This window comes from Polypterus senegalus, chromosome 4 (assembly GCF_016835505.1).
Source record: "Polypterus senegalus isolate Bchr_013 chromosome 4, ASM1683550v1, whole genome shotgun sequence".
Lineage (NCBI taxonomy): Eukaryota > Metazoa > Chordata > Cladistia > Polypteriformes > Polypteridae > Polypterus > Polypterus senegalus.
Genome location: NC_053157.1, coordinates 56,658,359 through 56,685,841, shown reverse-complemented (window position 1 = coordinate 56,685,841; position 27,483 = coordinate 56,658,359). Strand labels below are relative to the sequence as shown.

At 36.1% G+C, this 27,483-nt stretch overlaps 1 protein-coding gene across 3 annotated transcripts in view; it reads left to right on the top strand.

Annotated features, from left to right (window-relative positions):
• pcsk5b (proprotein convertase subtilisin/kexin type 5b) overlaps positions 1–27,483 on the top strand; it is a 320,287-nt gene that overhangs the window by 107,682 nt on the left and 185,122 nt on the right. For all 3 annotated transcript variants that reach the window (XM_039750693.1, XM_039750694.1, XM_039750692.1), the window contains exon 3: positions 25,095–25,208. In XM_039750693.1, coding sequence (XP_039606627.1) covers positions 25,095–25,208 — 114 coding nt within the window. The remainder of the gene's footprint in view (positions 1–25,094; positions 25,209–27,483) is intronic.

The window sequence follows — 27,483 nt, the reverse complement described above, 5'->3', positions numbered from 1 at the left end:
CTATATCTGAGAGTGAATCACAGCAGCAGCTGATTGGAAAGAAAATTATCGGTATACAGCATTACGCACACACTGTCTCAGCCACCTCATGGTTCAGAAACAGTTTCATCCCAAGAACTATAAATGCACTCGATCAATTGCTCCTTGTAGAACTTATAAATACAATTACCTCACTGTAAACTTGCACCACAGTTATAATATTGCACAACCTGAGCCACTTTATAAAGTGCGTATTTACATATAATGACGGTATCATTTTTAAGATGAAATGCAGCAAAATATGTTTATTATATTATACAGGTAAAACTTTAACTTCATTTAAATAATCTATATTCTTCCCTGGGACTGGCGTGAAGTATAGAATAATTAAACATGTACTATGAAGATAGTTCAATGTTCTTTAAACGTTTTGAAGAATCGGAGCTCTAAGCTTACAGATGGCTTAACATCTATTACAGAGCTGATTGTGTGGAAATCGGTTACTTGGAGAAAGAAAAGCAAGGACTGCAGGGGCGGCCACGCCAATATACAGTATATTGAATATAAAACAGAAAGAGAAAATAATGACACAGCTATAAATGCAGCTTCAATTTTTGACAAAAGTTAAACGCTTGTGTCTTGAGCACGAGGCGGCTATGCAGTGTCCGCAACGGACGTGGCCATCCCCCGTGCATAAAATACCATATTGACATTGGCTGCGAAGGACCCACCGATTCTTTCTCTGCCCAGGGCCGCCACAAGCCTAGAGCCGCCCATGAGTACTCCTGCAATAAATAATTTCATCGAAGGTCGCGCACAATCACTGCGCTGTGAAACCCATGTTTAATAGCGTGCTTTAACTCCTATCATCATGAAAATTATATCACGTATACATCTCAGTATTTTAGTTATTCAGAGAGCTGTAATGATTCTGTGTCCAGTCGGAGGAAGAGAGCCGGTTTAAGAAGCAAGTAGTGATTTACACACACAGAGCACATAGAAGATCACATACAAAACAAAGCATTTAACGTGCTACTTTGATTACGATGTGATTTGAGAAACTGGTTAATTATACTATTTTAAGATGTCACTCGATCAACTTCCTTTTGTTGATTATACCACGGTTTAATTAAGCAAATAGCATGTTTTTCCTTTGCCTTCACTTTGTATTTGCTGAAATTCTTATATTTTCCCCCGTGCTTTTTCCATTGTCTTTTCACAGAAGGCTGAACTTAAGAGCGATTTATATTGATTTGCATATTCAAAGAGGCGTAATTTCTTTGAGTAGTTGGGGTGGTACATAAGGCATGTGCATGAGCGTTACTTTTCATGCTAACCGGGATTTATGTAGCGGAAGTACGTGGAAATTGGAGTACGCACAGATTCCTGCATCTGGATTTTTCTGTGCGTAAGCACATTTCGGCTTTTGTGCTTACGCCATGTTATAGTGCGAATTCTACGCACAGCGTTATGCATAAGGCCCCTGAGCAGGAGTAAGATTTAAAATAAAATCCACTTAGCTGTTGTGGTGATGCTGGAATGGTTAGTGAAATGCTAATTCTGGACAGCTCCTTTTTGTAAGATTTAAAGGAAGTAAAATTAATGTGAAATATTTGGTCAGGAAATTGATGAGTATTCATTGTAGTCTGTTCGTTTTAGAATGCATGTTAAAAAGGAGCCTATCCTTTTTAAGCATTGAGAGTTATAAAAAGAAGTTAAATCTGTAACATTCATTCTTGAAAACACATACTTGATAATTATTCAGCAATTTCAAATTCTTACTTTGAACTGATAGCTGCGTATAGATTGTTGGTTAACAAGCATGTATACGTGGAATAGTGTTAAATCAATACAAAAATTTTGACTTCGATATTGATACTATCTTTCGCATCTCAGTGCCATCATCAAAACGTACCAAGTCCTCTGATGTACACATCATCCTGAGAAGTACTGATAATTTTACCGTATTTTTAGTTTTGGTAAAGTTCTCTGCTGCATCATCATTTTCTGAAACGTTTTAGAAATTGGTAGAGTAATGTAGAATAATATGTAGTACAATGAGAATGACATTTGTTAACAGTTATTAATAATAAAATGTATGTCTCTAACATTTCATTTTAGTGTTTTTAATTAAATGCAAAAAGGTTTTGTTTTGAATATTATTCTACAGTATTCTAATTGTACGTAACTGTGTACTTTTTTGTAAATGTAAAGTATTGAAAAGCTTTTTATGACATATCAAATCTCATTATTTGTTTTACTTTAAAAATAATTCATTAAAAAGCATATGGTGCATACATATAAAATTAAAAATCACAGACCCTCACGAAAATGAGCAATAATCCTGTGTTAGAATTCCAGAATGCAGTATTATGGAGGTGGGGTTGAAGTAATATTAAGTTTAGTTGTGCCTAACAGTTCGGTACTTAACAATTTAAGACTGAAAAAAAAAATTGCACAAAGCAATTTAATTGCAGGAGGAAGTATATTGTTTTACCGCTGTTTTGTACTATTTGATCACATATGCATCAATAGTCTGTTTTACTTGATCTTTGCTTTGAATTATAGGCCAGCTATAAAATTAAGACCCAGGATGATGCTCGGAATTGGGTTTACATTAGTTAAACCACATGCTACAACATTGTTTTGAGCTTAAAACACTTGGTCTAAGGGCCCTGAGTTAACCTGTAGAAAAATACAAAATTCAAGGGAAGTGCCATTAGAATATAACAAAAGTCAGAAAAAGTGAATTAATTATAAGCAGCAAATTGTATTATTTGCAAAGCTTTAATTTGTGCTGTTTTGAGGATCAGTGGTTTCTTTTTTAGTCAGAGTATTGTACTATATCGAGAGGAGAGTGGTGAAAATAAATTGGCAGGCTCTTTTTAGAGTTAGTGAACCCAAGTTTATATGTTCTCCTGCTGTCTTGATGGCTTGCTCAAATCCACTTTTAAATAACTGAACTAGTGCCCGGCCACAAGGCCTGCATGTGGATTTAATTCTCAGGCCCTCAATGAATGTGCAAGAGTGTTTACCACCAATCTTCATTTTATCTTGGTCTGCCAAGATTTTTAACTTTCAATACGCCATCCTTGATTGTCTTAAAGTGCTTTTAAGTTATTATTTTATGTGGTTCTTTTGGGTGGAAGTATTTTTTTATACTGCATGTACATTTATTATATACAGTGGTTCCATTTTTATTAATTACACTTGAAATCTTTGGTTTTACAGTTAATAAGCTACAGGAACTAGTGTACCTCAAGTGCTTGTGAGCTGTCACATTAAAATTTTTATTTCACTTATGCTAGAATATCTATTATAGTTTGAACATAAATGATGAAATTAAAATTTGATATGCTTCTAACTGTTGTTTCTTTACTCCCTCTTACACTATACATAATGCTGGTTTTCTCAGACTTCCATCTCATATTTCTACATCTCTTCAGAAACAGCCTGTTCATATTTTTGGTTGGATTCCTTCTGTTGTCATCCATGAAGCTGACAGTTTTTGGTTCAGTGAGAAAGAGCATCCCTTTCCGTTTCAGATGCTGGCTGCTCTGTGGAGTTTTCCTTTCCAGTGAAGGAGCCAGCTGATCTGTGAATTTCCAAATTCTTAATTTCTGCCTACAGCAGTGTTTAAGGGCTTATATACAGTATATACTTCAAGTGGCGGTGAATTTTAAATGTTCAGCAAAATCAAGCTGGAACACGTGAAGCTTACAGCTTGTGCTCTCATCTTGTGCTTGTTGTACACAGTGAGGCTCTTTTAATTTTCATAGGAAAACTCCCTAGCAAAATGTATCATAACTACTCAAATTCAAAGTCTTCTTTTTGGTTCTGCCACTGTCTTTTTTTTGTATAAATAAAGGCACTCTTAGTGTTGTGTTTTTCACAAATTGAACAGTTGTGCATGTTACTGTATGGCAATGAGTGATGGTTTTCCATTATTAGTATTTAGCAGTCATCTAAAAAAAGGACTTAAAAAAGTAATATATTGTACTTTATCCTACTAATAACTGAAATGTAGTTCGTATAATGTTAAACAACAGAACAAAATTTTAAAGTTAGAGCACAAGAAACTTAGTCAGCCCCAAGGCTTGATGCAGTCATGGCTGATTTATGGTTGATTAGTTTAGCACAGCTGTAGATGTAGAAGAAAAGCAGACTGCAGAAAGCTTGAGCAGTCAGAAGGTGCTTTGCGAAAGGTTTGGGTGAGTTTGTCGCACTTGTCTAAGAACTGCATTGTTCATATGCATCTTTCAGCTCTGCCAGTGATGTGTGTTATTCTATAAAAAGATGAGCTGGCCTGATTTGCAACAAGGCTCAATGAGCAACAGTGGAATGGTAGTTTACAAGAAGGATGATGCAGAGTACAGTAAGATATGTTTGGTTTTTCAGGAGTTATAATCAAATAGTGTTCAATCTATATGAAAGTTAATTAAGTAAATTGTGAAAATGTTAAGTATGCTTAGCAAAATAAGCATGTCACAAATGTAAAAGTGCATATTAGTACAAAGGTGCCTCTTAATGTTAAACACACTTGGACAAAGCACTCTTCAAATGTTTATTCTGAGTTGTTTTTTGTCCTTTTATTGGGTTGGTTTTGTTTTTCTTAGTTTTCTAAAATGCTAATCAAATATCTGTAGTTTTCTCAAAATGTGCTGTAGCTGCTGTAAGTAACCAAGGTAGGGTCACATACACTTACTTATTTACTCACTTTGACAGATAGAGGGCACCACTGAACCCTAAACCCTGGATATAACTGACACACAGACAGTCACAGGTTCAAAATAGTGGTTTTTATTATAAAAATTCCTCACAAAGGTTTCTCCAGGGTTACACAAGTATGAGTAGAAATAATATTCTTCTTTCTTTCTTCCGTCTCTTCTCTCTCCATCCACCTCCCTCCAGTGAGTGTTGCTTTCCTTCCTTCTGACTCTGGATCTCTGGAGGAGGCTGGGTGGCTTCTTTATGTTGGACCTGGGAGTACTTCCAGTGTTAGGATATAAACCCAGAGTTAGCACTTCCAGGTCAGGTGAAAGTCCCAAAGAGTAAGGATCGTGAATCCCTGCAGCACCCCTTGCCGGCACCCATGGGTCCCAGCAGGGCTGACTCCCAGCACTTCAACTCCCACCATGTCCTGTAGGGATCCACATGGCTACCTTGGTCCTTGGATACTGCTATCTAGTGGAGGTGGGATAAAAATATCCAACATTAAGAGCTTTCCCCCACTACTCCCTTATCTTATCCTCACATCTGGGTAGGATGCCAGATAGTCCTGTTTGGTACTTACAGTGCTTAATATTAGTGACTTTCATCATAATTTGAGTTTTGTGGTGGGCTGTAGATATTTTCAATATTCTCTAACACTTTGAGACATTTGACAAGGGCACGGATGGCTATGGATAAATGAAATGGGACTGAATGTGAGATTGTCTGTCTGTATTGTTCTTTTGGTGCATTCAGGATCAATTGGCTTCTCTGAACTCTGCAGTTGATTAACTTGTATCCAACTCCAGATTCCCATGCTGTTTTTCTAAAGGTCTGACAATACTTTTTTGTTTATCAGCTTTGTCCACAGTGGTGGGTCCATTTATTAAGATGTAGTTTTAATATGATTTACAAGTTTTGGGTTGATGTTATATGCCAGTTATCCTTCCATTTACACTCATATGAAAAAGTTTGGGAACCCCTATTAATTCTTTGGATTTTTGTTTATTGTTGGCTGAGCTTTTAAAGTAGCAACTTTCTTTTAATATATGACATACCTTATAGAAACAGTAGTACTTCAGCAGTGAGATTAAGTTTATTGGATTAACAGAAAATATGCAATATGCATCATAACAAAATCAGGTGCATAAATTTGGGCACCCCAACAGAGATATGACATCAATACTTAGTTGAGCCTCCTTTTGCAAATATAGCAGCCACTAGATGCCTCCTATAGCCTTTGAGTGTCTGGATTCTGGATGGAGGTATTTTTGACCATTCTTCCATACAAAATCTCTCCAGTTCAGTTAAATTTCATATCTACCAAGCATGGATAGCCTGCTTCAAATCATTCCATAGATTTTCGATGATATTCAAGTCAGGAGACTGTCGTGGCCATTCCAGAACATTGTACCTTTCCCTCTGCATGAATGCCTTTGTAGATTTCAAACTGTGTTTTGGGTCATTGTCTTGTTGGAATATCCAACCCCTGCGTAACTTCAACTTTGTAACTGATACTTGAACATTATCATGAAGAATTTGTTGATATTGGGTTGAATTCATCCGACCCTTGACTTTAACAAGGGCCCCAGTCCCTGAACTAGCCACACAGCCCCAGAGCATGATGGAACCTCCACCAAATTTGACAGTAGGTAGCCGGTGTTTTTCTTGGAATGTGGTGTTCCACTAGCTAATCTAACTCTTGACCTGACTATTTAATCTGCCTCACTTATTCTAAACCTTTTACTCTCATGCAATGTAGTATATATGTAAAATTCAGAAACCATTCATGCTGCAGTGCTACATCACAAACATTCATTCCCACTTCTAAAGTAAATTCTGTGTGATTGCATTGGTGATGCACTTTACAATATCTGTCACAACTGAAGTCACAACATGAGCTCCATTTAATTTGACATCCATTAGATGTTCTCAGATTTGAGAATGTTATATAATTAAGTTTCTTCAAGCAGGAGGTTTGGTTTACAATGACATTATTGGCACAATAAGCCACTTTCTGTATGAAATGCTAAAACAGGTTTTCCAGGTACGTTTGAGTAAAGATGTTACTCCCTCGATCATTACTTAAAGATTGTTTCTGATGGTAGTGGTGATAGGCCAGGCAAAGACAAGTGCTTAATATTTCTCTATGAATCCTGATATAATCTGTTTGACAGGACACAGCAATTTATTTACAACTAGCCGAAGCCCGTAGCATATGGCGGTGTAAGAATAGGAACGGAAAACGGTGAGAAAGGAATTCAGTATAATAAAGGCTTAGGAAACCACCGTCGCAGTATAACGAAAATAGCAAGGAGCAAAACCAGTGCCAATGGTCAAGGGAGTACCTTCCTGTAGCAGGCTACGGAAAACATAGACATATATAGATGGACGCCGCATTCACTGTGTTGCCCAGTCAACAAGATAAGCCTGTGCGTCCGCCCTATTGCGAGTGGTAAAAGTGCCATTTAAACTAATACAGGTAGATGTGGAAACTGGGTTTTCTGATGAAAAAACATTAACGTTTTAAACGGTATCATTTACATACAACAGATTTTGGCGAATCGTTTACATGCAATTATTTATATCCATTTATTCTCTAAATGCGTGCGTATCCCATGGTCAGAGTTGGTGGTCGGAGCTCTGTGAGTTGGTGGGTGTGGCTCTCTGTCTTGCTTGCCCTTAGTTAGAGTTGGCGGGCTGGGCTTTGTGAGTTGGTGATCGTGGCTCTCTGCCTTGTGTGCGGTGTAAAGTCAACGTGGCTCAGAGGTGCATGTGGACTTTTGCACAGACAAAAGCGACTGAGGCTGTGTTTGGTGGGTTGTTGCATGCCTCGAGAGTGACGCTGGACTCGGGAGGAAGGTTACAGTTGGCATGCGTGGCTCTGTCGTGCGTATCCCATGAGGCGGTAGGAGTGTTAGAGTTGGCGGGCGGGGCTCTGTCTTGCTTGCCCTCAGTGTCTTGCTTGCGCTTAGTGTCTTGCGTGCCCTTAGTGAATTAATTATATATATATATATATATATATAGATATATAGATATATATATATATATATATATAGATATATAGATATATATAGATATATATATAGATTGGAGATTGTGGCGAACAAATGTATGTGGCATTAGCTGTGATATCTGTGTTGCCATTTTTGCCAAAGCCATTATGTGCAAGAAATCATCTTAACTGATGGCTTGCATGAGTAGAAATTGTATTGCTTTCTCTGGCTTATTGCATATTTAGGTGTTTTGGGGACTTTATAACCAGAGCAGGAAAGGATGAAGGGCAGTATAAACATCAGCTGAATTTCTATCCTTTGATTAGTGTTAACATGGTTCTTATTTATTTATTTTTTGAAGTGATAAAGTGAATACTGTATGTATTCAAGCAGTTTCTGCTAAAACTCTGTTTGGAATGTGCAGTTTTTCCCCCTTTGTGTTCACATGGGTGTCCTTCCACAATGCATTCTGTCCAACCTTGGCCTTTTTCATTGGATCTATTGCAACCACTGATTACTGTGATCAAGGAAAAAAACGTTATTGGAATGTTGCACAATAACGTGCAGTGAATACACTTGACTTACAATTTTCATCCCCTTTCTCTGTACGTTTAGCATTTGTTTGCTCAGAGGTTGATGCGCTTGCAGCTTCATGAGCAACTCGTTTTCTGCACCCTAGCAGCCCGCCTCTTCTCTTCTTCCATTGGCATCTTTTATCATTAAAACGGGTTAAGTCAGTTTTTGTGTTGCAATTACTTAGTGCATTTTATTTAATTTTTCACTTAAGCTGGCACTTGTGTTCAATCTGCCTCAAGAATGATTTAGCCGTATCTGTGCGCAACCCTGCTGCTGAGAGCTGATTCTACAATAAAATAAAATTAAAATAAAAAGAGTAATCATCACCCTGAAAGTGGACAGTAGAGGTCACATAGTATACGTGTACCAAATTTCAGGTCAATAGGTGAAACCATGTGTGAGCTACAGATAATTTAAAATCCTGGACAGACAAATGGACGGCCAGCGTATTATTATATAAGAAGATATACTTGCATGTATTACATGTGCCTACTCTGTATAATTAGAGTTAAAGTACTAGAGTATATTCTTTCACCTATTCATTTTGTAAGTGTTTTCTCTAGTTCTGGGATCTCATTATTAAAACTTGCCGTGGATTTGAACATGAAAGTAGAATGTATGCCAAAAAAATTGTATTCATGTAATCTTGAGTACTCACTTTTGTTGCCAATTTATAAATCACAATCATATTGTAAATATGCATATGTGAACACGCCTCAAACTCTGCCTAGTTTCCACCCTCAAACAATCATATATGGAGCATGCTAATCAACCTCACACATATGCAATCTTGATGCTACAGATTTTCATTGGTTGGTGGAGCAGCCTCCCCCATGACACATCCAGTAGTGTAAGAAAATAATTTCTTGTCTCTAAATTAGAGACATGCAAGGAACCTGTATTTGGTGGCTTTGGGCATTTATATTGAATGGCAATGCTGTTGTGAATGTCATGAGCTCTACCAGTCGCACCACGCCTGAAATCATTCAAGGGAAAAAAAAGGCAAAAAGGTCTGGTCTCTGATAATTAGGCAGAGTATGTAAGGGAGTAGGAAAAAGCACATTGACTCTCTCTGATTTTATTCTGCAATTGGCATCTGTAATTGGAGATGCCTTTTTATTCAGCATTATGCTAGACAGTCTCGTATTGATATCACAGGTAAATTGTATGTTAATGGAATGTCACTGATTACAGTTAACAAAAGCAGCTCATTCTCTCTAGGTGCCCCTATTGCAATATGAATGCAGTAATTTGCTCCGGTTATGTCAGAAAATCTGGACCTTGCTGCAAATTGCCTTTTTATGTTGCCAAAAAACTGTTTTATGTATGTTGTAGAAGACTGGCGTGGACACAAACAGACGGCCTCCTTTATAGTGCACTCAGAAGTACTCCAGTTGTCTCTTAATTAACATCCGACAGCACTTCCGGGTGTGGCAGAAGTGCTGCATAGGAACCCCGCTCCTCTTCTGGCAGCCGGAAGTGCTTCATGCCCAGACTCTGGACCGGTCCAGGTGCCTCCTGGCAGTGGCCACGAACCCTCACCAGGTTGAGCTTCTGAGTTCCAATTACGTGGCCCTGATGTAAACCAAGGGGACTGTCCTCTCGTGTCCTGGAGGGAGTACTCCAGGTAGTATGCCCATTCCCCCAGTCTTCTCTTGAAAAGGGTGTCCTGTCCACGCAGGATCCCTGGCCGTCCATCACAATGTACATCCACCCTATATGAAAACTAAACTAAATATAGCACCTCTTGGTCAATTTTAAAGGCTTCAACCACAACTGGTATAATGAGGTAAAGCTTGGCTGAGAGATTCCTGACCTATCAGCCAGTACCTTGAGAAGTGACAACAGGTAACCTTAATAAACTGATGAAAAGCAAAAAAGTTCTTCACTTAAGCTACGCAGCGTTGGTCCCCTTAAAAGGGAATGACATTAGTGTAAACATCATATTAATCGCTTTTGAGGTTTAATATGTTTGTCATGTCAGACTTTCGTAAGTGCTGCATAATAAAATACATAACATGTCCAGCTTTCTCTCTCATGGTCTTCTGCTACAGGATATTATCTGTACTTATTCCTGAGTTGTCAGTGCTCTGGCTTGGAAACTTAAAACCATGAATAAAAGGTTGGGCTGGGGCTACTCCAACACCAGTCCGATTTCAGGCGGTTAAGTCTTAATCTGGGCTACCAAGAAACGGAAACAGATTTGATCCTTTCTGGAGTTACCTTCAAATCTTATGCAAAATCAAAGTGCCAAAGTGTGCTTCCCTGAGTTTGCAAATAAAGATGTCAACGTAAGATCTAAGGAAGTTGTAAGTAGACATGACTGCACATTATGCAAATGGATTTCACATATACAAAGAGTAAAATTCTAAGAGAAACTATATTATAGTGAAATGTGAAAAAAATAAAATACAAAACACACTGGTTCAGTAAACCTGAGAGAGACAGATATTATCTTATTACCATATCTAAGGAGAGAAACAAACTGAACTCTCAAGCTGAAGGCCCAACTATCTGACTGATATTGTAAGCATCACTAAAAAAATTGTATTAATAATACATAAAAACAATTAAAACACTGCAGCATATTAAAAGGCTTCTGTTTTTTTAATAAGAGAAGCACCCTGTTATCAGGGGGAACAAAAGCTTTTAATCAGGTGGATTAACAAAGTAACGGAAATTAATAGGAAATATCTTTTTTTGGAGGGAGAGGACTAATTCTGCAAGTCACCCTTGATAAATGTGACGTATTTCTAAATTAATAATATGAATTTAACTTTTGTTTGTTCCACAGCTAGCATTAATTTAACAAGTTGAGGTAATAAAACATAGCCGGATGATTCGTGGAAGTGTCAGTTTGCAACTTGGGAAGCTAATGTGTGGTAATTTATCATTTTGGATCAGCTTTATAGAAGTTAATGCAGTGTAAACATTTTTCATCTCTCTCCCCCACAAAACCCCAAACCTAGTATGTCCTTTTACAGTATATTAAATCAGTGGCATGGTAGTGCAGCAGTTAAGGCTGCTGCTTTGCATCTTGACACTCTTGGGTTCAGATCCTTCTGTCTTTGAGGATTTCTCTCCTTTCTGTGTGGGTGACTTTTCTGGTACTTCAGTTTCCTCCCACTTCACAGCGGTGCAGATTGGGATGATTTTGACTCCTAATTCTTTAGGTCCATGTGTGTGTGGTGTGTCTGACGGTGGTCCTGAGATGGTTAAAATTTAAATATATCCATTTATTGATAGAGATGCAGAGTATACAGGGTTACTAAGGGCACACAGAGCACTGCGATGAAAGGTGGGTAAGCACCTTCTGGCAGCAGGGGAAATAGTATCTCGAAGTATAGATATGCACAAACCATTGCTGTCTCCTGGGAAAATCCTTGCAAATGGATATCATATAATAAGTGGTATCATCCTAGATAAAAATGACAATCAATATATGGTGAAAATGCAATAAATAAAATGCTGCCATGAGTATTTTGCTGATCCCTTAAATCATGATAGAAACACTCCCACCATACCAAGCAGCTGACTGTAATCCTTCATCTGTGGGGAAGATTGCTGATATTATGGCATAAGTTGAGTCTGTCTTGATTGAGGGAGATGAAGTTGTCCTTCTTGGTGACACACAAGAATCATTTTAAAGCCAAAACGTTATTCAAAACCTAAAATCTAAATGTTTTTCGAAAGAACTTAACCATATCTAAAAAGCTACAAAAGAAGAATTGTGAGGTTTTGTTTGTTTTTAAAAAGAAGCTAAAATTTTAGATGCTAGGATTACTGTACCTCCAAGTTAAATATTTTGAAGTGAAGATGTGGTGCAACAACTTTGGCAACAGATTAAAAAATGTCTGCTTTTATTTCAGCTCTTCAGTGAACTTGCCTTTAGTCTTGCCATCCTCCAAGTAGAAAGAATTTTTGTTTTTCTCGCTCTATTTCTATGGAGATATTTTCCAGTTACTGCTGCTGCTACCTTGACCATGCTTGTCATTGCAGAAATAACTGGGCTTCACTAGAATCCTTATCAGCATTCCAAGTCTTGTCCAACGTGGCCAGTCAGTAAAAGCTACTTAGCATTTCTTTCGTGTCCAACTTCTTTGCATCTAGCCATGGTGTTATTTGTCCTTCCAATCTGCCCCTCTACCCATTTAATATGCTGTATCCAGTGCATGCCTCTATGTCTAATCACTTCGTCAATCAAATGAGTTACACCGAAGCAATGCCTGATCTCGTTATTTGACACGCTGTCACAGTAATGTCCTGGGAAAATGAGTCTCTAGCTATTGGGTCTGGCCTTCCTTCTGTTATCCTTTTATTGCATGTTTCATATCCATTAAGCAGGATAGGGCTTATTGAAGCCTTAAAGATTTTACATTTGCTCAGCCAGGTGATTTCCCTGCTTTTCCTTAGTGCTTAGTTCAGCTGACAAAAAAGGTTGTTTGGCTTTGTAGCTCTTTTGACTTGATTTTAACCTACCTGCTATTTAAGACTTAGCGCCCATAATTATTGTTTTCCTTAAATAGCTTCCAAACAATAATGAGATTCAAAATGAGGCAATGAATGACCAGCAAAATGTGTCGGTGAAGGTGTCCGTAATGTTGATCTGCTCAGGTCCATGAAACATTTTAGAACATTTAGTTTATAAAGTAGAAAATCAACAATTTTAGAAATGACTGCCGTGGCAGAATGAGAGTACCAACAAGCTATGGCATGAAATAATGGGTTTAATTAACAACAGCAATTGGTTCCTAATTAGGAGACTGCTTGGAGTGAAATTGGTAGGAGTTTGAGGCCCCGACTTAGTTGGTCTTTTGTTAGCTCACTTCACAGATGATTTTTGTTTTGGTGCCATTTAACTAAAAACTGAAGCAATTTGGAGGACTGAATCTTAAATAGGTCAATTAAAGTGAAGGGAAAATCAGTTAATTAGAAGCAAAAACTACTTATTAATTAAGAGAAGGGTTAGAATGAAAAACTGCACCCACACTAGTGCTCCAGGACCGGAGTGGGAGACTCCTGGAGAAGTGGTTTATAATTCCTTCTGGCAGTACAATACTTACTAGAAATGTTTAATTCTGCTATTTCCTTATACATTCCAACAACCAACTGTGGAACCATGTTGTTCACATTATGCAACTGACTCAGTACTGTACTTAGTTGCCTTTTCATATGGCTTGTTTTTGCTTACTTGCTTTAAACTGTATTTTTCCACATTTTTCTCTTCCTCCAAGCGTTTGAAAAATCCTTTTTCAGTACTATCAATGGCACTCTTGGCTGTGTGCCGCTCTTGAGGATGCTTTTTTATCTCTTTTCATGGCCATATGCCCAGAAGCTGTGGGTAAACTTCTGACCTTTATCTTAAGTGTCTCATGCGTAGAACTTGCCGCCAGCTGACTAGCCTGTGGTACTTATGTGGTCCATAATGTTACCTTACTACAGCTTTCTGATGCTTCAGCACAATATGATTGTTCATGACATGCCTGACAAACTGGGTTGTGCTGCCAGTGACATTAAAATTAAGACAAACAAGTGCAGTTCTTTTTATTAGGGTTTATGTAAAAGTATTTTGTAAATTATCATGTTGTGTTTTATTTTCTCTGTATGTGTGAGTGTTTATCAACATTATCTCCTGCATTTTTGAAAAAAAAAAAAAAATGCTTTTTTTAGTCAGTGTGGTTACACGCTATATTGAACTCCACAGACAATGAGATCATTCTGCAGCATCTCTGAAATAAGACATAATCCTAAAAGGTTTTTGCAAAGAGGATAATTAAAATTTACCACACAGTTTAAATAGTCAGGACTTTAAGAGTGTCGCTCAAAATGAATAGGCTTGTTTCATGCTAAGAATAATAGTAGTTTGTTCATTTGTGCTTTAATCCAATGCATTGTGGCAGCAGGGCACAGCCAATTTAACATAGTTTTGATTATTTGGGAGCATCAGTCTGTCGCATCATTACTTTGAAAATTCAGAGATGCCAGTCTACTTGTCTTTAGAAGAGGTGAGGTAACCTGAAAGTCCCCACATAGAAAAGTGGAGAGCATACAAAATTCAATGCAGATTTGAAGTACCTGTGCCTTCCTCTGTGCCACCTTACTGCAAGTGTTTCATTCTTTGCTTTAAATGTTATGAAGCATTACTTAACAAATATTCACTATTTTAATATAATTGACAGCAGCACATCTTCTGACTTCTGAAGCCACACATTTACAAATGACATGAAAACCTTTGTATATTGTTTTTAAAACTCATGGTACACCTGTTGTGGAGCTTTGCTTTGTAATGTAATGTACTTCGTCAGTGTCTCTGAATTACCAGGAAATAAAAGCAAAGGATTTGTCTATTATAATAATAAAGATAAAATGCTTAGCAAGGGATAAAAGTCAGAAAATTGCAAAGCTAAATGAAGCTTATTGAAAATGTTTCTCGAAAGCTATTACGTACCCTGTATATAGTTAAAGAGAACTGATGGCCACTTTGCCCTTTAATGATGTAATCCTACTGCCTAGTTTTCATCTTCAAATATTTCTTCTGGCACTGCATTTGACCACAGGCAGAGAGTAGACATTTTGAACCTAATTACTGGTCTGCTTCCGGAGTTCGAAGAATTCCTATTCATAGTTCTGTAGGTACAAGGGAATTCCGACACCTTGTGGATATTAATGTTGGATCAGTGCTAAAATTTTGACTTTGGTATGGATTCCTGCTTCACCAAAATGGTACCAAAGCAATCATCTCACAGCAGCATCTATGCTCAGCTTCACATTGACTTCCTGCTCCACCACACAGACATGTGCCTCCCTACCTTGCTATGATCCACAAATAAATACAAGGAGAAGTTGTCCCAGTTGGATTTTCAAGTGCATTTATATTAATACTGTATATACAGTGCATTTGATGAGTGCAGAGAAGGGCACGGTTAATCAAAAAAATATATACATTTTCTTTTTTTTTAATTGAAGATAGAGGAGGGAATTCACCTAATGTAATCATTCTAATAAACAACTGAGCATGAGGTGCTTGAAAACCACCATTTAATTTCCGTACCAAAACTGACTGGTAGTGTACCATTTTAAAAATTAGGCTTTTCTGTATTTTTATTTATTTATTTATTTTTTCCAAAAACCATAGTAGAAACTACATCCCAAATTCCTTTCTAGTCCTTGGACTAGTTATGGGTAATTCAGGAATGATTCATTATTTTTGAATAACTCTTTCTTTTTAATGAATCCTACAGATTGATTGATGAGCAAAAAAGAGTCAATTCAGTGGAACTTGGTACAAATGCCATGGCATGTGCTTGATGTCATCAGGATTTTTATTTGTACAGGTAGATGTTTAAAATGCAAGTGCAAGTAACACCCTTTTCATTCCCATTTATTTGTTTTTTTCAAGTTTTGAAGTGAATCATTTCTGGCAAATGAGAACACTGTAACTAATAATTCTTTAATTCATTATGCAAGTACAATACAATAATATATGTACTGTATATTAGAATGAATTAGTTGCTTATTTTATACAATTAATTACTGGAATTGTTTTGAACAGAATATAAAAAAGTACTAGTGTGTTTATTTGCCTTTAACCAGTTACACATGCAAAACCAAAACTTAATAAAAGAATTCAAATTTCTAACAATTAGTTTGCTTTAAATTTTATTTTAACATACACTTTTTTGTCTCCTTGACTGTAGCAGACATTTATTATTTGTTGATTCTTTTAAGTTCAAACTGAATAATTAACCTGTAAATGAGTTGCATGATTCTGTTTCATTTGATTTTCACACTGAGTCTTACCTGATAGTCTCACAGTTCTTATTAGATTTTGATTCGCAGTCTTATCTATTTTCAGTTATACTTTTTCACTATAGTTTTATATGGTATGAAGTATTGGCAAATTTAAGCTATAATGCAATATATTATTATTATTATTATTTTATTTTTTTATATATTTGAAATTAATTTTGTAGGGAAGAGGTTGTTTTTCAGCCCCTGCTTCCATTTATTAATTAATCAAATCAAAGTAATCAGTTCAGTTAAACAATTTGAAAGTATCAGATCAGCAAAGCGAAACAAAATACCTATCACTAACCTGGACCTCACTTTAAAGAGTTTTTACACTTGGATTGTTTGGATGAGTTGTTTTTGAACTCTGGAGCAATTTCCCTCATAGTCTAGTCATTTAAGGAGATGTGAATTGGACCAAGACCCTTTAAAAACCATAGTATCAGTGCAGTACCAAGCAAATCTTGGAGCAGTTTGTTTAGGTTATGAATTTGATCCAATGTTGAACTGATCTAACTACATAAAATGCTGTATATTATGGGTCATTTTATGTTGATGGGCAGTCTGCATCATTGCTGTTTATTAGGCAATCTCAACTTAAAAGTAAATACACACAACTCTCACAAGTACCTGTTGATAAAAGTAAGCCTAACACCTGATCTAGTGATGCAGCAATTAATCAGCCGCTGTTCTAAATTCACAGATTTTCTCTACAAAAGAAACAATTGGTGATCTGTATATTTGCATCTGTCTTTCTAAGCTTCACAGTAATTTAGTTATCATGCTCCTTTACACAAAGCATTACGGTATTTCAGCTAGTGCACATGTGTAATTTTTTTTTGACTGTGAACTTCCTGTAAGCAGAGAGCAGTAAGACAGACAATATCAGAGATATTGGAGAGCAAAATATTAGCCTTTACGTTAAAGGAAGTGGAGTAATAAACTAAGGAAAAGGAATGGAAGGTGTTGTCCCGTGCAATTAGGGAAATGGCAAGAAAAGGTACTGCATGCAGTCAATTTTATTTTGTCCTTTTAATTAAAACAGACACTGCTTATCTGAGTTTGCATGGTGAGTGAAATTGTGTTTGGTACAGCAGATCACATTTTCAGTACAAAAAAGAAGAGATAAAGAAGAATTTGAAATTGCTGCTTAGTAAAGAATAGGCTTCATGGCTTAAAAGCAAAGTTTGGCCATTTTACTTGTAAACATGTTAATCATGTTATCCTTGTATATTCTAGATAATTTTATTATTTGGTACACAATATTAATTATTAGTTAAAGTATGTATATTAAGGGCCAGTTCATTAACATGAAATTGGTTATCGGTATCAACATTAAAGAAAAATCTTATCAGAACCTCCCTATCAGGCACAGTGTCTCTCCATCTCTCTTGTGATCTAATAACAGTTATTAGAGGTTTAAATTCACTTGTACTTATGATGGTGACAAACAAATAGCAGTGTCCTGTAAGACTGGTCATCAAACACCTTAATTTTACCGGTGGGGGCGTCTTGTCAATAAGATCGCTCATTTGGCATAATGCAGATGCTAGAGGTACATTAACATTGGTACTACGTTGTAATTGTTAATCAGACTTTCCAAGGTGAACATATATTGAAGTAATCATGAGGTTATGTTCATTTATTAATCCCCTGGAAAGTTAGCACTCTACATCATACAATAAAGTGAAATTCAGCTAATATTCCTCACAAAATGAAATTGACACACATCTTTCCTATGCTCTCAACAGTCTGCTGTCATTTGCAAAGTCACCTAAATAAAATGTGTCCTTTCTGTAGCATGCAAATTAGCACAAAACCACAAAGGTGAATAAAAATGATTGTAATGTAGTCATTCTGCTGACAGAGTGGTTTGACAGAAAGCCCACATAGTCATTGCAAATGCTGTGCTGCACAAAACCAGTTGATGTTGAACCGTCCATTATAATTTTTACTTAGTTGTTGGGGTCTGTTGGCAGTGGGAATCATTTCTATTTCTGCCTAATGAAAGAAGTCAATGAAATGCCTGTGGGGTCTTTTTGTATGTGGTGGTTTACTAGGAAATGTGCTGTGTGAAGTGCAACCAAATTACCTGGAGATTGAAACAAAGCAACCAGTCATGAGAATTATTCAGGAGCCCTCCAGTTGAATACACATCCCTGCATAGTACTCTTGTAAGCTCAACTAAAGCCATTCTTCCAAGCATTCACTTTCTTTTAATTTCACAAATCTCTGTGACTGTTGCACTGGTATAATTTCACTGTAAAATTATTGTTTGTGTGAGGCTTACATCCATTTCAGAATGAAGATTCTTTATCACTTTGAGTAGATACTTCTTTGTTTTATAATGATCTTTTGACATTAAGGTGTAAGGTCATTGCCATTTCAGAATGATCCCCTTTTTATCCCTTTCTCCCATGCCTTTAAAGATAGTTTTTGTATTTCAAACACTTTAAATTTAAAAGGCTGAAAAGGAGAGCCTGTTTAAAAAATGAGCGTGTAAATATTAAAAATTCTCAAGTGTTCCCAAATTGAACCAGGTCTACATATTAATCTAACAAAAAATCTTAAGAGCCTTCCAGAATACTCCTTTGGGGTAGACATTGAAAAGAATGTGTGTTTAAGAGTTTGTTTTTTTAATTTTTATTTTTTGGATTACTTCAGAAGCTTTAGAAAGATGACTCACACTAAAAATCTGGGAAGTACAGTAGAAATAAAAATGCTTACGTAAGGTGTATAAGGACCTCTGCTCTTCCTTTTGAGGGTGTGTGAGTTCTGTTTTCACTGTTCTGATAAGCTTTGTGCGTCACATGTAAAATGCAGGTGGGGAGAAATTCAGTCAGTGCTTGATTTTTATTGATTGGAAATAAGATGCAGTCCCTTATCTTAATAGGTGTAATAGCAACTATGATTGCACTCGGAAGTCATTGCTTCACATTATAGAGTAACGTTTTTTTTTTCTTTTTTTCTCCTTTTGGCTTTGTTGTAAGCTCTATCACCACCCTAGCATACTGAACTATTGCTAACATTTTCTTTTTGCAGGTGGTTACCACTTGCCTCTGATATTTCTCAGTGTGTTTTTTGAGGATATTCCCTAATTAGATATGAATACTTCTTTCTTTGTCTTTCTAAGAACATGTTACACGCTTATAGGATTGCATGTTATACTGGTACTGGAAATATATTGAAAAACCTAAAATTTGAAACGGTATGGTAACAGCATTTTGGTATTTTTGGTACCGGAAGTAAATATCAGCTTTTCTTCCATTCCAGACTCCCAAAACTCTCTGTGCTCATAAAAGTTGTCTAGGCTAAATTACTCTCCATGGCTTTGTCATTCTAAATCCCCTAATCATACCCTGTCTCTAACAGACTAATTATCTCTTTCACCACTTCATAGCTAATGTATGGTGAGCGTACTGGCACAAAAATGGCTGCCGTCACATCAACCAGGTGGCTACTGAACATTAATGGTGGTTGAAGTGGCTCCACACTGACTATGACAAGTGATTTGAGTATTGAGAAAAGCGCTCTCTAAATGTAAAGAATTATTATTATGTGCAAAAATGTCAGTTTTGTAAACTTCATGAAATGACACCACAGGCTTTGAAATTATTGAGACTTCATGACCCCACCCATTTACTTTGTGAGTTTACAAAAGATATCCTCCCCACCTATTGCTTCGACAGGATCTGTACTTCAACGGGGGACACCCTTATTGCTTTGTCAGGATTTGATTGGATCTTCAGCAGTTGACTCCTTATTTCTTTGAGGCGATTAAGACTTTATATAGGATACCACCAACACTTACTGCCCAAACCCCTTTCAAGGTATTTGGGACATAGAGGCAATCAAGAGGGAAGCAGTGCAGTGTTGCTCAATGGTGTGATGCACTGGGGGTGCATGCAATTGTCTGGCACACTGGTGGGACTGGAGTGAGATGGTGGGGGTCGGGGTTATTTGTCATTGGCTTTGCGACTGTTCTGGTACCGGTACTGAGGTCTGAAAGCTAGTATCGATTCAACACTACATGCTTATGTCTTTCACTTTTAGATTGAATATTTTTTGTGTACTGGCTAAATTTACTATTCAGTATCACATTCTTACTTCTAGCTGATATGCAAGCAGTAATGCAAATAGCAAATGCAGTGACTCAACTTGGGGTCCTGACAAGTTTAAAAATGTGCGGGTTTAAGTTGATTATAATCTGCTGCTAAAATTCCTTCATAACAAGTGTCATCATATTAAAATACCAATGAGCAGCATCAAGAGTTGCTTGTTTAAAAATGAAGTGTCTTGTTTTGGTAAACATCATTAACAGAGTAGAAAAGACCTGTCCATATGCAGGCTAAAATAGTCAGGGGAACCTGTCCAAACAGATCTCACTCATACCCTCGGCACTGCGTAGTATTTCAAATGAGAAGATAATTCATCTCATTCTTTCATTGCAAAAGTATACAGTCAGTAATTCCTGAGGCAATTTTTATAGTAAGTTGTCACCCTGTGGTACCCCAAAGCCTAAAAGAAACACACGTTTCTTCAATAGATTTTTGCAGAAATGTTTTTGAAAGTGTTGTTACCATACAGTGACAAAGTTTGGCTGCTTTTGTTTATTATCTTTCTTTTGTATAAAAACACCATGAGACAGAACATGAAGATAGACCACCTAAGTGATTTTTTTCTTTTCCTTTTTTGTTAAAAGAATGCTCTCTTTTGAGAACGTTCGTTCTTGCATGTATTACCCCAATTCTTCCCATGCCAAAGTGAGAGGACTGCAACATTGTGTGCTGAAAGAGAGTTTAAATTAGAATAAGAACTTTCTGGTCTAATTTTTGGCTTGATTTGGACATGTAAGCTTGACACGAATCAATTAATATTTTCAACATGATAATAAAAAATATTGAAATATCAGGCCATCTGTCCAGTTTTCTGAACCTGCCTTTTCAGTACTGGGTTGTGGGGAATCTGGGTCTGTCCCAGTATTAATGCAAGATCCAACATTGAATGAGACAACAGTCAAGTGTAGCATTCACTCATGCACATCCTCATTCACTTACTGTATATTAGATCAATACAGAGCCACCATTTTACTCAGGAGAATATCCTTGTGCTACAGGAGACAGCAAAAAACTAAACACAGGAAGCATCCCGGCTATGAACCAAATGGATTTTATTTGCTTTGGTGTTTGCCATTATCTCTTGGGTCTTTCAGCCTGTGAACTATAACTAGTTGTTGTGCCTAAAGTACTTCAAATGAAATATTTCTTGTTGTACTCTTAATCTTTATTGCCAGGAAGTCTGGAAAATAAAAAAATAGTATTCTCAAATATACAGAGTACAGAGAAATTCTTACGTGCATGTCTGACCAGCATGCAGTGTTTTGCCACTCTCCAGCACTATAATAAACAAGAATATTTTAAAGTACGTAACTTCATTTTATTCAATAGAACACACACACAAATCATCTTACCTATTAAAGTTCTCAGTCTTGTTTTCATATCTCATGCTCTGTTGTGCTCCCAGTTCCTGAAACGTTTTGGGTGTGGGGGGTGGGGAACCTACAGAAAAAACATGTCTATCATAGGTTAACATGTGTAAAAAAAAAAAAAATAAAAAATTTTCATGATTTTATTCCTGGAGCTTAATTGTGAACTTTGACCTTTATCCCCCAATAGAAGCTGAACATGAAAATGATAAAGTAAAACTGTGTTGTTATTATATTTTGACTGTGCATCCAAAGGTTTAATTGCTGCTTGGATGTAATTTTCGTCATATGTACAAAAAATAGTGAAATCCGTGCATGAGCCGATCTCCATTCAACATGTTGTCACTCTCTGACACTCTGATTAACCTTACCTCTGTTTAGTAAACTTATTTAGACAGTGTTGGCTGTGTGTAATATTGATCACCACACTACACAGTAGACATTGCAGTACTTGAAATTAAGCGAATAAGATCAACAAAATGCATCTTGAGATTAAAAGGCTTGTCCTTTTCTCAAAGACTTTGGGAATTAAACCTCTTTTGTTGTGAGCAGAGAGAGGACAGTGTGTGGTTTCTTAAAACGATTGATAAAATTGACCTTAAATGCTGAAGTATGTACTTAAGGGCACACATGAATATCAAAAAAAGCGGTATTTAAGGTTGAGTTTTAGGAATTTGAAACAAATTACTGCATAATATAGTTGATAGGAAACATTGACAATTTTTTAAGGCAATCGGGATAAGTTAGAAGGACAACTTAACTATTAGCTACACAAACAAGCTGCTTGAATGAAGAACTTTCCTCTCATTTTTCAGACTTGTGTTCTTTTTTTTTCTTAAGTGCAGGTGTGGCTTACAATGGTGCTTGGATTAGCCTCAGCTTCCTTCAACTCTGTAACTGACTAAGTCTTTACCTGTAGAAAATACATACGTGAATGAATAGAAGGCAGAATTAACATGAGGCAGAAACAACACACGTTGGTAGATGGGCTTGCACACAATCTTTCTATAGGGAATTGGTAGAAATCATCTAACAGTGCACTGCAGTGCTTGTTATAGTATAGGCAGGGCAACACATTACACAGTTCTTGGAATATACAAGTCTGTTGTTCACAAAGTTTGGTAAGGTAGTTTAATGAAATCCTCCAGTAAATATCACTCAAGAATTTGCTGTGTTTGCATTTGCCCTCGTTCATTGAATTATATTACTGATAATTTTCCTGGTTTAGAAGAATTTTTTTTTTTTCTTTTAATACCAGTACACAATAATGCTTTGCTGTGAGGCCAGTATGACATCCTCCAAAACTGTAACAGTAACAGTATGCTATAATGAAACATATAGAGCATAAATAATGAGTTATCTCTGCTTATGAAGTTGTAATGTATTATAATAAACAGTTACGGTTTTAAAATGTTAATTGTGTCAACTGCAAGTATCCAAAGTTCCTGATGCAGAGTAGGTCCACCTACATTATTAGTTGCAGATGACGTCTTTGAATTGCCAGCTGTCAACAGGGTTTGTGAGCAACTGTGATGGTTTTAAACGGTTACGACATTATCAAATACTAGACAGTAAAATTGTCTGACAAAGAAATGTTGAAAGCCATTAAGCAAATACAAGTTGTTACCAGAACCAAGATGCTAAAACCATGACTTCAGTTGATAAATGGAACGCTGTGAGTCATTAAACAGAAAGTTTGTTCGAGGTTTTTCGCCAATGTGCAGGCTGATCTTTGAGTGCCACATTAGTATAAGAGAAGGAGGCATGTGCCCTATGCATGCATAATAATTAAATAAAAAACTAACTTTAAAGGAGCCTGACAAAAACACAAGAGACTCTATGAAATAATAATAATAATGAAAGGTTTATTACTATTTACAGCAAATTTCTATCTTTTTGATAGAAGAAAAAGTGCAAGTATCAGTACAGTTTGGAGAGCCTTCAGTGCAACTTCAAAAAATAAAACAAGCCAGCAGCATCATTCATAACATGCCACTTTGAATTTATAGTTGGAAGACATGTCCCTAGTCCTCAGGGACACTTTAAACACTACTGCACCATTATAATCTAGTTAAATTTAGTTCAGTTAGTCCTTCCCCATTGACTTTATTGCAGTTCGCCAACTTCAGTGAATATCGCAAACATTTCCATGATTTCGGGGAACTCGTAGTGAACCGTACTCAGCAATGTTTGCGCATCACTAGTCTCTAAACAGCTGGAATGCAGTTTTATTTGTTTTTAAGCTACAAACTTGTGGTAAGTACACCTGTGTTAATATTTTTCTGTTATTCACACTAAATTTAGAATGCCTTCTTTTCCTATGGTCTTTAACTGCTCTTCAGTTGTAAATGCAGATGATGAAGGACCACAGCAAGCAAACCCTATAATGTACTCTGTAGAATTATTCTTTAGCTAAAAGGCTTCTGAAGTAAAATAATCTTGTGTTGCAAGTCTATGTGATGTGTCTAATGAGAGGTTTACACTGCAATGAACAAAAACATATCAGGAAATGTTGCAACAGAAGGAATCAAGTGCAAATTCTACCATGACAACTTCAGGAAACCTATGAAGGAAGACGTGTTCTATTTGCAGTATTAAGTGGTCCCTAATTAAGAAAATGAATGAAGCACAAACCTGCTGTCATCGTGGCCTTCCAGGATCTGAGTTTGACATTTTGATGTAGAGTGTTGAATGCAATTGGTCAAGGTAGTGAAACATTGTGAACATTAACTGTGCTTATGATACCATAAATTAAAAAATCAGTTGTAGCCGATTTGGATTTTCCTAGTTCTTTTTGTGCTGACATTTCTTCCAACCTTGCATGATGAACTTCGTTCCATTTCCATGCCGTGACAGTTGTAATGAATAATGCCATATGTGTGTCTTCAAGGACACAAGTTTGGCTCTTCATTGTGCAAGACTGGTAAATGTTCAAGCTTGGTTATCACAGAAAAAGCCAAAGTATCATATTTGTGCAAATGTCATTACATTTCCTATTGGTATCTCCTGTCATTAAAATGAAAGGTTTTCTATGGGTGATCCCACTCATTTCTAATTTTATTCAGAATCTAAAGCAACTGAAATGTTTCTCAGTTGATGTTTTATAGTTGGAAATTAAAGTAAAACAATAGTCTAATAGGAGACTAAAGGGCTTAAGATGTAAACTAAACATCCACTTACACTCACGTTAAAGATGTTGCCATTCTTGATTAATTATTTCTTCATAATGTCATTCATTTATGACATTATGCCATTTTAATCAGACCTTTTATAACCAGAGCTTAATCTGTTCAAACTAGAAGGAACAAATCAGAAGTATAGTTAGAGGCTCAACATTTTGATAACATCCATTAAGTAGATTATTTTAAGTCTGCAGTGAAAGATATAAAAAATATGAAGAAGTACATTTTAGGTGAAAAATAGTATGAAAATGAATCATCAGAAGTTTCAGTTTTGACACTATAGTATTTGTTTCTGCTTCAATAAATATATGCTGCATTTTCTTCTACACAGATTAGTATATTTCAATTTAAATAGTAATTGTTTTTTCTTGTATGCAGGTGGAATGGATACAGCAACAAGTAGTGAAAAGACGAACGAAGAGAGATTACAAAGCTTCTCAGCAACTACCCATTTCTTTCAATGATCCCAAGTGGCAGAACATGTGGTACATAGTAAGTGTGCAGAGCTTTTTGACTTCATCCTTCTTGAGTGTGTCCTAGTTCATTGATCTTCTGAAAATGAATTGAAAATTAACTTTAGGAATTTGAAGCATTAAAATGGAAATTAAGATGGAATGCCCTACTATATTGGACTTTTTTTTTTTATTTGATACATTTTTAGGGGATTGTTATAGATTACATTGTAATAAGTAATTTACAAAGCATGCATATAAGGGTACATCTTATTCAAATCAGATCAAATGCCCTGGTCGTTATCCATCTAGAGCAAAGAAAGCCGAAAATTTTAACTTTTAATAATCACACACAATTTTTAGGCATGCCAAAGGTTAGCAATCTTTTCTCATGTGTAATTAACTTAGGACAACCAGTACCTGCCATATTCTTGAAAACTTTTTATAAGAGAAATTAGATGAGACTTGTAATTTAAAGTCGAAAAGGACATCCTTCTGTCATTGTGTTATAGTTGATGGTTAGGATTCTACCAGTTCAGTAAGGAACAATAGTGAGGTAACAGCATAGTGTAAGTTATCACAGTAGGTTGTTAATTAAGCAGTGGTATCCCAAATAGAGCTGTTAGAGGGTTAGAATGTTTTGTGAGTGCTGTCAGCAGAGTATCAATTGTTAGTAGTAAATCAAGTAAATGTATAATTCAAGCATACAGTACCATCTTAAGATATTTTATACCCTAAATTGCAATTCAGATCAGCAAGATAATATATTTTAAACATGTAATAAATTTCTCACCTAACTTCATTTAACAATACGCAATAAAAAAAAGGAAAGATTTAATCAATATAATCAAGTCAGTCAACACTCTGTATTGGGATATGGCAACAATTAGATTGTGTAAGATAGAACTAAGATATTGATAAAACCTTGCATCTGAATGATGGAAATATCTCTTCAGTATAATCAATATTCATTTGCTTTTGAGTATTGAATGCAAAGGAGCACTCTTCCATTGAATAGAATGGAACAGCAATTAACAATGTTGAACTGGCAAGACGCTATTTAAAGAAAGCTTATTTTTATGTATTTTGTTTATTTCCTTGCTAAAGCTCACTAAAATATTGACAGGTATGCATTTGTTTTTTAAAAGTGTCGTAATGATGGTTTCAATTTGAAATTTGTTGTAGATAACATTGTTTGTTTCAGTCTGTTTGAAGCTTGCACATTCCTTTCTTGTCCTTGTGAGTTTTCCTTTAAATGTTCCTGTTTCCTCCTAATACATATTAGGTTAACAGTGTAGTTTGTGTATGTCTAAAATTGTGTGGTTTCATATGTACAACTGGCTCCTTCTGATACAGCAGTGAAATAAACATCAGGACCCTGTCAAGTTTAAAGTCATGTGTACATAGTGTAGTGAAATTCAGCCTTGCATTTAATAACGATGGATGTGTGGACAATTGCCTTGCCAGTTACATTAATTTTTTGAGCCTGGAATTGGTGTAACAGCATGTATCCAAGTATAAATTTTGCTTCCTAATGTAGATAGTCTAATTTGAACAACTAAATAATGCTTAAAGATAAAAATATACAGTACCTGACATGATTTAAATAATTTGATGGTTCATGGCCTGCTTTTTTATTTTAAGTAGATCTACTCATTCTTTCTCATTTTACTCTAATCATGAAGTACTGTCAGTTTTTACTAAAGATGATCTGAATGAGCAGTCCTCCAGTGAAACTCTTTGGCTATATCTATATTCATTGTTCTGGTATTGATGCCTGTGTTTTCAAATATTCATATTTTCTGTGTTGCAAACTGTAGATCAGAGATATTTTGCACCATTAATAGAATGAAAACATGTTTTTATTTAATTGATAAGTTATACAACTTGAGTTTTTGATGTATGGTATAACACAAGTCTGAATAAATATGTAGTGCTAAACTCCATACTTCACTGGCCAGGAAAAACTGGAGATACACACCAAAATAGCATGTTATGTTGGGTGCAGGCCTGCAATAAGCCTGCTGCATGAACACTTTGCATATTTAAAAAAAGATTTTTGAGTAGACTTAAGTATTTACATGATCGTGGGGTTAGCAGTATAAATGTTAGTGTATTCAGAAATATTTACATTTTTTAATTGCTTCCAAAAAAAGTAACAACCCTAATATTGTGATTCTGTTTCAGTGTTATATAGACACAGAATCAATGCACAACACAATGGTTTTGATATTTGGGATTTTTGCTAGATAACAATTTTAAGTATCCACATTGACGTAAACATTTCTCCATCTCTAATATATAGTGCCTTTCAG